The sequence below is a fragment of the Sturnus vulgaris genome, chromosome 30 (assembly GCF_052056855.1).
Source record: "Sturnus vulgaris isolate bStuVul1 chromosome 30, bStuVul1.hap1, whole genome shotgun sequence".
NCBI classification, from domain to species: domain Eukaryota; kingdom Metazoa; phylum Chordata; class Aves; order Passeriformes; family Sturnidae; genus Sturnus; species Sturnus vulgaris.
The window spans coordinates 2,475,740-2,488,219 of NC_142272.1; the positions used below are offsets into that span (position 1 = coordinate 2,475,740).

Genomic DNA, 12,480 nt, shown 5'->3' on the forward strand with positions numbered 1-12,480 from the left:
CAAAACCATCTGGGGATGCCCAAAACCCCCTGGAGTCCCCTGTGCCAAGGGGGGGACAGGGGGACACACAGAACCAACCTTTCCCGCCATTATTACCTTCATCACCCCCAAGCCCCCACTGAGACTCCCCCAAAACCACCCCCGGCTCCCCCAAACCCTCCCAGACTCAGGGATTCGGGGGAGCACAAGGGGACCCCCATAATCACCCTCCCCACCATCTTCATCACCAAAGTTCTACTGGGGACTCTCAAACTCCCCCTGAGACTCCCCCAGACACTCCCCAGACCCTCCAGCCCCCCTTGGAGACCCCCAAAACCTCCTGCACACCCCCAGCTGAAAAACCCCTTCCCTCAAATGAAGAAGGAGAGGCTGGTAGAAAAGTCGTCACAGGGACACCCCCTGCGATTTGGGGGGTCCCGGGGGAACAATAAATCCACATTTATTTTGGTGTAAGAAATGGGTTTATTTGAGGGGGGGTAGGCATGGGAACCCCCCCCCTGTGCAAATGTCAAAGGGGACCCCAAAACCAGCCCAGCCCCCACCACAGAGCTGGGGACTCTGGGGGCTCCCATGGAATTGGAAGGGTCAGGTTACATTCATGATTGGGGAAAACCCCTTATTCTGCCCCCTGGAACCCCCCAAGAATGAGGAGTGCTGGAAGAGATGGGGGGGGGCACAGGTGTGATTTGGGGGGGCACCAGGGGGGTCAGTGGAGTGGGAGGGGTTGGGGGAGCTGGAGAGGGTCAAAGGGGTGATTTGGGGGCTCTGGGGGAGCACAAGGGTCACCCATGGTGGAAGGGGCACAACTGAGACCCCCAAATCCACCTGGGGAGGTCACTGGGATGATTTGGGGGGGGCAGGATTGAGTGCCCCACAAACATGGGGGTGGGGCAGGAATGGGTCCCCCAAAGATATGGTAGAGGCCATGGCTGAGCCCCCCAAAAACAACTCTGGGGGGCAACAGTGGGGTACTTTTGAGGGATCAATGGGGGGATTCACTTGGGGAACTCTCCCCAAAGAGCCCTCAAAGGGCAAAATTATGGGGGGGGCAGGAGTGAACCCCCTAAAAACCACCTTGGGGGGGTCTCCACTATTGTGGAAACACCCTAAAGTGCACTGGGAGAGCCCGGGGTGGGTCCGGGAGCACCGGAGGGTTTTGAGTGTTGGGGGGCCCCACGCGGGCCCCCCCTTTATCCGCTCAGGGGGTGCAGGTCCACCTTGACCCTCTCACCAGTGCTGAGCATCCCCACGGTGGGGAAGAGACCCCCGGGGGGGACCCCAACCTCCCTGCGCCCCACGACCGTCCCGTTCCGTGTGAAGAACACCTGGGGGGGAGCACAAATCGGGGGGGGGTCACCCCTATATTGGGGGAACAGGGGGAGACCCACCCCCCCAAAAAAAACCTGGGATAAGGGGGGGAGTAAGGCAAGGAAAAATGAGCCAAAAGGGGGGTGAAGGGGGGATTTCTGGGGTGAGTGGGGGGTTTTGAAGGGGCAAAACCACACGGGGGGGGGGCAGGGACACGCAGCAAGGTCAATCCAACATAAGAGCGAAGGGCAGGGAGACCCCAATCTCCCAAAAAAATGGGGGCAAAGGGGTTGACCTCAGGGTGAGTCACTGTAAAGGGAACCCAATGGGGGTTGCAGGGGATTTTGGGGGTGATGGAAAGTCCAGGGGTGGGGCACAAATACGTGTGGGGATCACAGACAAACGGGGGGTCACCCTAAAATATGAGGCGGGGGCGGGACACCCCCAACCCCCTCAGAATCCGGGTGTTGGAGCCCCCACACTGATTCAAAAGGATCCCAACGGGGGACAAAGGAGAATTTTGGGGTGAAGGAGAAACTTTTCTGGGAGGCAGCGGGGTTTTTTAGGACACAGATGTTTTTCTGGCGGGGTGTCCCCACCCTTACCACGACCTTCCTGCCCTCCTGCTCCTGTTCCATGTCCTCCCCATCCTCATCTTCCTCCTCCTCTTCCTCTTCCTCGTCCTCCTCCTCCTCCAGGTACATCACGTTGCGCACCTTCACCTTCACCTCGGGGGGCTCCGAGGAGTCATCGCTGTCACCTGGGGTGGGGAAAAGGATGAGGGATCCTCCCAGGGCCCGCCCAGGCTTTGGGGGTCCCCAGCCCCGCGGTACCTTCACTGTCCCGGCCGTAATCCCGAGGGAACATGATCCCACAGCCCATCACGTCGCCCTTGTAGCAGCGGGGGCCAAAGGGATCCCCGACGCCGCTGCCATGGAACAGCTTTCCGTCGTCTGGGGGGAGAGCCCGAATTAGAGGGACCCCCCCATTTCGTGGAGAACCCCCAGACACACTCCATGGGGGTGCACCCCAAAAAAAGGAGAAAGGGGTTACAGGTGGAGAAGGACAAGGAGGGGGGAAACGCAGAAGGGGACAACTGGGGACAGGGAGTGCACAGAGGGGACCCCCGAATCAGGGGGGTCATGGGGGGACCCCTCCCATGGGGATGCACCCCAAAAAAAGGAGAAAACTAGGCCTGAGAAAGGTGGAAGGAAGAAGAGGGTGAAGGGGGTGAAAGGAGATAAAAGGGGAGAAAAGGGAGAGGCCATGGGGATCCCCCCACCTCGATGGACACCACCCCTCAGACCTCCCCATGGGACTGCACCCGAAAAAAGGGCGGAAACTGGGTTGGGAAAGGAAGAGGATGAAGGAGAAGACGGCAGAAGGGAGAAGGGAGGAGGGAGGGGTCATGGGGATTCCCCGAGGTCATGGGGGAGAGCCCCCAGACCCTCATTATAAGGGCGCAACCCAAAATAGAGCAGAAAAATGGGAAAGGGGTTTTCAGGAGGAGAAAGAGTAGGAGGAGGACCCACTATTGGGCTCCCGAGTTTGGGGGGGTCCCGCCCATTTTGGAGGTCCCCTCACTTTTGGGGGGCTCACCCGCGTGATAGGCCACCGAGCCCCTGCTCCAGCCGGGGTGACGATTTTTGGGGTAATCCTGGTGGGGAGAGCACAGGGGAGGTGAGGACAATGCGGGCTGCCCAGCCCCCCTAAATCCGTGGACCTCAATTTTCAACCTCAAACCCTCATTTTTGACACGTCCCCCACCTTTCAGCCCAGCTCCGTACCCCAAATCTGAGCCCTCTCCCAGCCGTGGAGGAGGCTCCAGCCCCTCTTTACTCCCTCTGTAACTCCCGGATCCCCATTTTCGACCCACATCCCCCCAGTTCCCTGCCCCTCCTCAGCTCCGTAGGTGTCTCCCCCCACCCCAGTCCCCCCGCACCCCAATTCCGAGCCCCCCCGCGTACCTTCCTGGCCACGCCCAGGGCGATGTAGCACTTCTCGCCCGGGTCCAGGATCTCCAGCTCGAAGTAGTGGCTGCGGGGGCTGAGCGGCCGCCGAGCCTGGGCCAGCCCCACATCCACGATGCTCTTCCCCTTCCCCACGTACTCCAGCACCTGGGGGGGGGCGCGGGGCGGGCTCGGACACGGGGAAAAGGGGCACCCCCCAAGCCGGACTAGTCCCAAATCCGCGAAATTCATCCCCTTCCCCGCCTAATAACAGCACCTGGGAGGGTTTGGGGGATCTGGGAGGATCACAGGGGCTCAGGGCAGGATCATAGAGGGTCGGGGGGGGAACACACAGGGGATTTGGGGGCACCCAAGAACTCCCAGACTCCCGATGTCACTGCTGTGACCTCCTTTATCCCGCCCCCCTGTCACGGCCCCCCTTTTCGCCCTCCCCAGCACTACGGACCCCTCTTGTCTCTAAAAACTGTCCTTACCCAAACTCCCAGACCCCAATTTTCCTCACTCCATAACCTCAATTTCTGACCTCCCAGCTCAGGGAGAGGGTCCAACCTCTTCCAACCTCCCCCTCCACCCCCCCGCACCCTCATTCTGAGCTCCCTGCCCATTTCCCTACGCCATCCCCAGTCCTGCCTCCCTTTTCCCCCCTCCCGGCCCCCTGACCCTGCCGAACCCCCCCCCGGGTTTCCGGGTGCTCACGGAACCACAGAGTCGCACGTCATGTAGCCTCCCCCACTCCTCCTCCAGGCTGTCCACCAGCATGGCCCCCCCCTCGTCCTCGGATGGCCCGGGCGGGGGCAGATGCAGCCGAACCTCCTCCCCCAGCGAGTGCAGCCCCACGGCTGGGAACAGCCCTGGGGGCGACAGTGGCACCCCCAGACCCCCCACCTGCGATTGAGGGAGTCAGGGGGTGAGGGGGGCTCAGGGACAAGGGCAACCCCAGGCCCCCCATCTGGGATTTAGGAAAACACCAAACTAGGAAGTGGGGGGGGCTCTGGATGCTTCAGGATTTCAGAAGATTTGGGGGCCCTTCCATCCTCTGTCCATTCTTTGTGAAGAACAGCTGGGGGAGGGACAAAAGGACCCCCCGTTTGGGCGGTCCTGGAGGCTTTGGGGGTCCTGGGAGGTTTGAAAGGATGCCTTGGTGAGTTTTGAGGGTGCTCTGGGGCAGGGTGAGGGGGCAGGGTGGGGGTCCCCTCACCCTCTGGCCGTTCTTGGTGAAGAAAACCTGGGCGGGGGGGGCCCCGAACGAGCCCCTCTCGACACCGCAGCCGATCCGGTCCCCGGAGCTGCACTTGGAGCCAAACTGGCGCCCCTTGGCTCGGCCACTGTAGAGCCTGGGGTGCGCCAAAAACGGGAGGGACCCCGAAAATGGGGGTGGGTGTCAGTAATGGGGGACCCCAAACCTGGAGCAGCCCCCCCAACACCTCCCAGTCCTGATACCCCCACGGTTCCCCCCAGTGTCTTGACACCCCCAAGGTGCCAACCCCTCAATATCCTGACATCCCCCTGCTATCTCGACACCCCGATATCCCAAAGCACCTCATCCTTCACTATCCCGACATGTCCCAAAATCATGAAAATCCTTAATATCCCAACACTCACAATTCTCCAACACCTCCCCGCTATCGCGACATCCCGGCCCCGCCCCCCGCTGTCGCGACACTCACTTTCCATCATCAGCGTGGTAGGCGACGGAGCCGGGCCCCCATCCCGGGGGGTGCTCGAGGCTGTGGCAGTGCGGGACCAGCCCCCACGGCGATGGTGCCGCGGACCCCGCTGTCCACGATGGACACCTGGGCACGGGGGCGGCGGGGTCAGGGCTCCGCAACCCCCGGGACAGCCCGCGCCTCCCGAATCCCCAGGCTCACCTCGAAGTAGTTGCTGTCGCGGGTCAGCGGCCGCGGAGCCACGTAACAGCCGACCTCGCCCGAGGGGCCGCGGTAGCTGCGGAGGGCGGGGGACTGAGACACCCTCGACCCCCAAAGGGTACTCCCAGACACCCCACCCCCCAATATCTGTGGGTGCTTCCAGACCCCTCCCACCCTCGTGGGTGCATCCTCCCACCCCCGTGGGCCCTCCCAGCCCCTTTTTGTGGGTGCCCCCAACCCCCTCCAGGTACCCCCCGCCCCCTCCCACTCCCGTAGGTCCCCTCACGTGCCCCCCCCCCGGAGCCCCCCAGTCTCCTTTTGCGGGTGCCTCCGGTCCCCCCGGGGTACCTGAGGGTGTCCCCATCGACCAGGATGTGCCGAGCGCGTTCCTGGCAGCGCAGACCCCGATCCCGATCCCGGTCCCGATCTCGATCCCGCTCTCGGTCCCTATCTCGATCTCGGTCCCGATCCCGGTCCCGGTCCCGGTCCCGATCCCGATCCCGATCCCGATCCCGGTCCCGGCCCTCCCGCACCTCCCGGATCTCCCGGATCCGCCGGCGCCAGTTCAGGAACCTGAAGTGCAGGTTCAGGTCATCCATGGCGGGGGGGCTCCTGCGGGGAGGCAACGGTGGGACCTCGAAAGGACGGGGGGCTCGGAACCGACACACCCGAAACTGACACCCCGAATCAAATGTGAACCCCCAAAACTCGAGATCCCCAACACTGACCCCCAAATACACACCTGACACCCCAAACACACCTGAACCTACAAAACTTCCCTCAAAACACACCCGATCCTCTAAATCATACCTGAAAACCTTAAACATAGCTGACTCCCGAAAATACATCTGAACTCTCAAAATTAATCCCCAAAACACACCTGATGCTCCAAAATACACCTAAGCCCCCTAAACACACCTGACTCCCTAATATACACGAAACCCCTCTAAACCCATCGGGTCCTCCGAACACACCTGGACCCCCAAAACACATCTGAACCCACAAAACCCACAGGAGACCTCCCAGAACCGTCCTCCCAAACACGCATACGTGAAACACCCAAATCACACCTGAGATACCCCAAAACTGCCCCTCAACACACACCTGACCCCCCAAAAACCCACATCTGACACACCCAAATCACCCCTGCCCGCTCAAAACTGAACCCCAATCCCAATCCTGACACCCCCCACACACCAAGGTCCCCCCATTCCGGGGGTCCCTTTCCCCAGCACCACTGTTCCCAGTACCCCCTAAGACCCCCCCATTCCCCCTGCGCAGCGGCCGCCCCCCACCATGGGACCCCCCACACCTCCCCAATTCCCTCCCAACTCCCCTCATGACCCTCAAATCCCTCCCATATTCCCCGAACCGGGGTCTCCCCGTCCCTCCCCGACTCCTCAGGCCCCATCCCAATCTCCCCCAGACATCCCCAGACCTCCAAATCTTCCCCAGAGCCCCCCGGGTCCCCAGTGCCCCCCCCCTTACCGGGGGTCCCGCCCCCTCCATGGGCCGCGCTTACATCCGGGTCCCGTCCGCGTCCGTCTCTCTCCGCCCGCCCACTGTACCCGTCGGACCAATCGCTACTCGCGGCGCCGGGACTGACAGCTCCCTCAGCCAATCGGAACGCGAAGAGGGAGAGAGGCGGAGCCTACCGGGGAAAGCGGGGAGCGTGCGCCGAGACCACTGACGCTACGGGCATGGGGCGACAGGCATAAGGGCTCCCCCTGGCGGACGGGGGAAGCCGGGGGAACTAGGGAGAATTGGGGCGCCACGAGTTACTGGGGGAATGAGGAGAACTGGAGAAACGGGCAGGAACTAGGAAAATTACGGGGAATGGGGGGGTTACTGCAAGGACTGGGGGGAATTGAAGGATACTGGAGGCACTGAGGGGATTCAGCTTGGGGTCAAACCTGCGCGAGGACTGTCGCACTGGGGACATGGCTGGACTGGGACTCAGTGGTTTGAACTGGAGGTGCTCTGGAGGGGTTTCAGTGGTCCTCCAGACCCAAGTTTCGGGCGTGGGGGGGAGGACTTCATAAACACCTTTATTGGGTGGGTTTATTAAAAATTAATTAAGTAATTAATACACCCTCACCCCCATGACACTACACGGGGTCAGTCACAGGCCACACTTGGCCTGGTGTACCCATGTCCCCTCTGCTGTGCCTTGTGGAAGGTGGCACTGTGACCTGCCATGTGTCACTTGGGGGTGGCCCCATGTTGTCACCCAGAGTTCATTGTGGGGGTGACAGCAGCACCAGGGCCCCATCACAGCACCGTGTCACCATCAGGGTGTCCCAGTGTCACTGTCACCTACATTTCATTATGGGGGTGATACTGTGACCTGTCACAGCTTAACGTCACCAGTGGGGCGTCCCTGTGTTACCCACAGCTCAGCCATAGGGGTGACACTGTGACCTGTCACAGTTCATGATCGGGGTTTCCCAGTGTCATTGTCACCCACAGTCCATTGTGGGGTGACACTGTGACCCACCAAAGTTCGGTGTCCTCAGGAGGTGTCCCAGTCACCCACAGTCCATTGTGGGGTGACACTGTGACCCATCACAATGTGATGGGGTGTGACCCACCACAGGGTGTCTCAGTGTTTCTGTCACTCATAGCTCAGAATGGGGGTGACACTGTGACCCCATCACTGCCTGGTGACCCCACGTGCTCTTCCCTTGTCCCTGTCGCCATTAGAGCCCAGTGTCCATGTCCCCATCACACCCCAGTGCTCCTGTCACATTCTGGTGTTCCGGTGTCCCCCTCAAACTGTTCCAGTGTCCCCATCACACCCAGGTGTCTCTGCTTAGTTGATCCAGTGTCCCTGTCCCTGTGTACTTGTCACTCCCCAGTGTCCCCTTCGAGCAGCCCCTCATCCCCCACCCTCAGCCCCTCGTCCCCACGGGCGGTGCCCAGGATCCCCCCGGCTGCCCCCAGTGCCACCAGAGCCGCCAGGGCCGCAGCGCCGAACACCCGCCGTGTCCCCGCAGGGTCCCCGGGCAGTGCGGGCAGTGCCAGTGACACCCCCAGGCCGAGGGGCAGCCGCAGCCACCGCGCTCCTCCTGCCGCGTCCCTGCCATGCTCCAGCCGGCGCCGCAGGAACGCCATGGCTGGGAAGTAAATCCCGCAGGAGAGCTGCAGCATCAGCAAGGCAAGGAAATCACCGGGGAGGTACAATGGCAGTGGCAGTGGCAGTGCCAGGAGCAGAAGGGCCAGTGCCAGGAGCAGGATGGAGCCGGGCAGGAGCCGCACTGGCTGCAGCCGGAGCCTCCCGGTGACGCCACGCCGGAATAGGGCCGAGCCTGCGGCGCTGGCGGCCGTGAACCCAGAGAAGGCGATTCCCAGCGGGATCCCATGTGGCTCCAGGACAGGTGTCCAAAGGAAGGCAAAGATGAGTAGGATGCTCTCCACAAGGGCCTGGACCAGCCCCAGGAGCAGTGTCCGAGGGTCAGACAGGAGGCCCCGAAGGCCTTCCCCACAAGCCTTACTGCAGGACCGGCTCTTCCCGTAGTTCTCATCCCAGTTTTTCCCGGCAAAGATCCCCGAGAGTGCAAGGAAGGGCATGGCCACCAGGAATGGGGCCACAGGGCCCAGTGCCAGTCCCTCAGCCACCAGCTCGGCTACCAGGCCGGCTGCCACGGCCAGGCCGCTGTTCCAGAGGGCCACGCGGGAGAAGGTGTTGGGAATCCACTCGGCCGGGAAGTCATGGCGCTCCAGGTGCTCATGGATGTACCAGGACTCGAAAGCAGAAAAAAGCAGGGAAGTGCCGAGGCCCGCCAGGACCCGGCCAGCTGCCAGTGCCAGGAAATCCTGGGAGAGCTGCAGCAGGCAGGACACGGAGCACAGCCCCGAGGACAACACACAGGACTTCTTCCGGCCAAGCCGATCCACAAAAACACTGGAGACGAGGCCAAAGGCAACGTTGGAGGCAAAGCCGCAGGAGTAGAGGGCAGCGATCTGGCTGCGCAGGAAGCCCCGACTCTGCAGCAGCTGGAACAGCAGCGGGCCCTGCAGCCAGTCCGCAGCCAGGGCGGGGAGGTATCCCAGCAGGAATTCCCGTTGGAAGCGGCAGAAGGCCGGGTTGGAGGGTGAGGGGTGGCGCGGGGGGTGGCTCCAGAGCCAGGCAGGTGAGGAGGAAGAGGGCGAGTGCGGAGCAGGGCAGCAGGAACATGGTGGGGAAGGGGCTCAGGAGGGCCTGGGGAGTGAAAAAGGGGGATCAGCACTCGGAGGAACTGGGAGAGTCCAGAGGGACCACCCAGGTGCCCCAAACCCCCCAGACAGCCCATGGGTTCTATAGGGACCCCCCACCCCAAAGGGCCCCATGCTGGGGGCTATAGGAACCCCCAGCCCCTAAAACAAACCATTGAGGGTTATAGGGACCCCCAGCATTGCAGATTCGCCACACAGTCCCCCACAGCTCCTCCACAGGCCCTAGCACCCCTCCCACACAGACCCCACCCAGGCCGCAGAGAGCCCCCAGAGACCCCACCCCCAGCAGACTTCCCCACAACCCCCCACAGACCCCCATACTCCCCAAGAGGCCCCCCATACACGCTCCAGATCGTCCACAGGCCCCACATAGGACCTCCACAGACTCCCTATAGGGTCGTCATAGAACCCTCACACCCCACATAGGAACCTCGCCCTCCCAAAGCATCCATATACCCTCTACAGCTCCACACAGCCCCCCTCCACTCCCCATAGCCCTCCCCCCGACCCCAGAGTTGCCCCATAGGACCCCCTCCCCAGACACCTCTCAGACCCCCCCAAAGCCCCTCCACCCCTTCTGACAATCCCCGAGCCCCTCAAGGCCCCCCATACCCCCAGTCCCCACCGGCGTCGCAGCTGTCTCGCGGCGCCTCCGCGGAGCCACTTCCGCTTCCGGTCCCCATAGGCGGCGCCATCTTGGCCCGTGTCACGTGACACAGGGCACCACCTCCCCCCACACGCACACTCTCCCCCCCAGGTGTCCATAGAGACCCCCAGAGACGCCAGAGGGAGTAATGGAGACATCCCCCAAAGGGACTCCCGCAGACAACCCACGTGGGATTATGGAGACACCCAAGTACCCCACAGAGAACCCTCCCATAGGGGGCTTTCGGCATCCCCAGAGAAACCCCCTCAGACACACCACGGGGGGTTTGTGGGGACCCCCGCCCCCAGAGACCTCGTGCAAAGACCCTCGAGCAAATCCACTGTTCAAAACCCCTCCGTGAAAGCCCCTGGGCAAACCCCCCTTGGGACCCATCCTCCCCAGCACGCCGCCGTGCAATTACCCCGGACCCCTCTCGCACTCCCCCGTGAAACCCCCCCCCCCGATCGCCCCTCACTCACCTCCGCTGCGGGGGTCTCTGCTGGGGCGCGGAGGGGGCCGGATCCCCCTCACTTGATACTTAGGCGGGGCCGGAGGGGGGGCGCGGCGCGGGGGGGGGGCAGCATCGGGAGGAGGGGCGGCACTGGGGGCACGGGCGGGGGTGGCACAGGGGGGTACAGGGCGCGGGGTGGCACTGGGGACAGGCGGGGGGGGCGCAAAAGGGGGAGCAGCAGGGGGGACGACAGGCTGGGGAGTGATATTGGGGGCAGCAGGGAGGGAGGTGACAGGACGGGGGGGGACACTGGGGGCAGCAGGACAGGGGGTAGCACTGGGGAAAGGGGGGTGGGGGGTGACACTGGGGACAGGGTGGTGGGGGGCACCAGGCGGGGTGGCAGGGGGGGGTGACAGGGCAGGGGGCAGCAGGGGGGGGCGCAGCAGGGTGGAGGGCAGGGTGGGGGGTGGCACTGGGGGCAGCAGGGGGGGGGTAAGCAGAAGGGGCAGGGCGGGGAACAGAAGGAGGGGGCGCAGCACAGGGGGAGGTGACAGGAGGGGTAATAGCTTGGGGAGGTTCCCCCGCGCCGCCGGGGCCGGGGTCGCGGCCAGCCCAGCCCCATGGCCAAGCCGGCCCCCCCTCGCACCCCACGGCTCCCCCCCCGTCCCCCCCCCGGGGATTTACCGGGCAAAGCGTCTGAGCGGGGGGAGCGGGGGGGGGGCACGTGGCCGCACCCGTGGGTGAGGGACACGGGGACATGAGGACACGGGGACATGAGGACACGGAGGGGGACACAGGGGACGTGGGGACAGCGAGGACGTGGGGAGCAGGGGAGGACCTGGGTACAGGGGGGATGCGAGGGATACAATGAGGCGGAGGACATGGCAGAGCACAGGGAACACAAGAAACAGAGGACACCAGGGGGACACGACTGGAGGAAGAAGAGGTTATGGGGACATCGAGCAGCATAAGGGACCATGGGGGCCATGGGGTCATAGGGAGACACGGGGGACATTGGGGTCACGGGGTTATGGAGGTCACAGGGGACACGAAAGACATGGGGAGACGTGATTGGGGTGAACTCAGGGTTATGGGGACTTGGGGGGCACGAGGATTACGGAAGGATGCTACTGGACGGGACGTAGGTTGGGGACATGCGAGACACGGAGGGGGACGTGGTAGGGACACGATTTGGGCTCATAGAGCATTATGGGGACATGCGACTGTGGGGACACACGGGGTACACAGGGATTGAGAGAGACACACAGGAGGGTCCCAGCGTGGCAGGGGCGGGCCCGGGGCCGCACAAAGGGGCCATTGAGCCGCAGTGAGGGAGGGGCGGGGAGAGGAATTTCCACCCAAAACTTTTTCCATGAGGCTATTCCCGCCCCTCCCCCACTCCAGCCCCTTCCCTCCCCTTTCCTGGCCCTGGGGGAAACTGAAGCACGGGGGGAGAGGAGGGGGGAGTTTACACGCGTGTCAGGGCATGGGGACGCGTGCGTGGCTGTGTGACACGCAGGGACACACCCCGCACACGTGTCCCCATGCCCAGACATGCGTGTGCACGCTGGAGGCTGTGTAAAGGTGTGTGACACGTGTAGTGACACATGATCATCCCGTGTAAAGGTGTATGATACGTGCAATGATCCCGTGTACAGGTGTGTTACTCATGCAGAGCCCCAGGAATGCAGTCGGGCAGGCGGTGCTGGCACAGCCCAGGCACACCCAGACACACCTGCGTACACACAGTCGCCTGTGAACACCTGGATATGCTCACACACCTGTGCACAGTAGACACACTCGAGGAAGTGACAAGAAGATTGGAAGGGACTGGGAAGGATTGAGGAGACGACGCAGGCAACTGGGAGAACTGGCAGGACTGGGAGGGATTGAGGGGTGACAAGGGAACTGGGAAGGGCTGGGGAGGTGACAGGGGAACTTGAAAGGAGTGGAAGAACTGGGAGGACTGGGGAGACGGGTGGTGACATGAGGACTGGGAGTGCACGGGGTGGAATTGGGAGG

The 12,480-nt window shown here is 63.1% G+C and overlaps 2 protein-coding genes across 2 annotated transcripts; both read right to left on the reverse strand.

Moving 5' to 3' along the window:
* Positions 1–373: 373 nt before the first annotated feature.
* SPRYD3 (SPRY domain containing 3) lies at positions 374–7,088 on the reverse strand. The gene is given in 13 exon segments (XM_088180642.1): positions 374–1,325; positions 1,914–2,068; positions 2,142–2,261; positions 2,908–2,965; positions 3,276–3,425; positions 3,975–4,163; positions 4,477–4,612; positions 4,946–5,028; positions 5,030–5,071; positions 5,147–5,222; positions 5,495–5,758; positions 6,669–6,797; positions 7,060–7,088. Coding segments are annotated over 13 exon segments (1,566 nt in total). The 3' UTR covers positions 374–1,190.
* Positions 7,089–7,189: 101 nt separating this feature from the next.
* On the reverse strand, positions 7,190–9,337 carry SLC61A1 (solute carrier family 61 member 1; the record flags this gene model as incomplete). The annotated part of the gene is made up of 1 exon (XM_088180900.1): positions 7,190–9,337. A coding segment is annotated over one exon (1,344 nt), but the record flags the coding sequence as incomplete, so codon positions are not given.
* Positions 9,338–12,480: the final 3,143 nt, after the last annotated feature.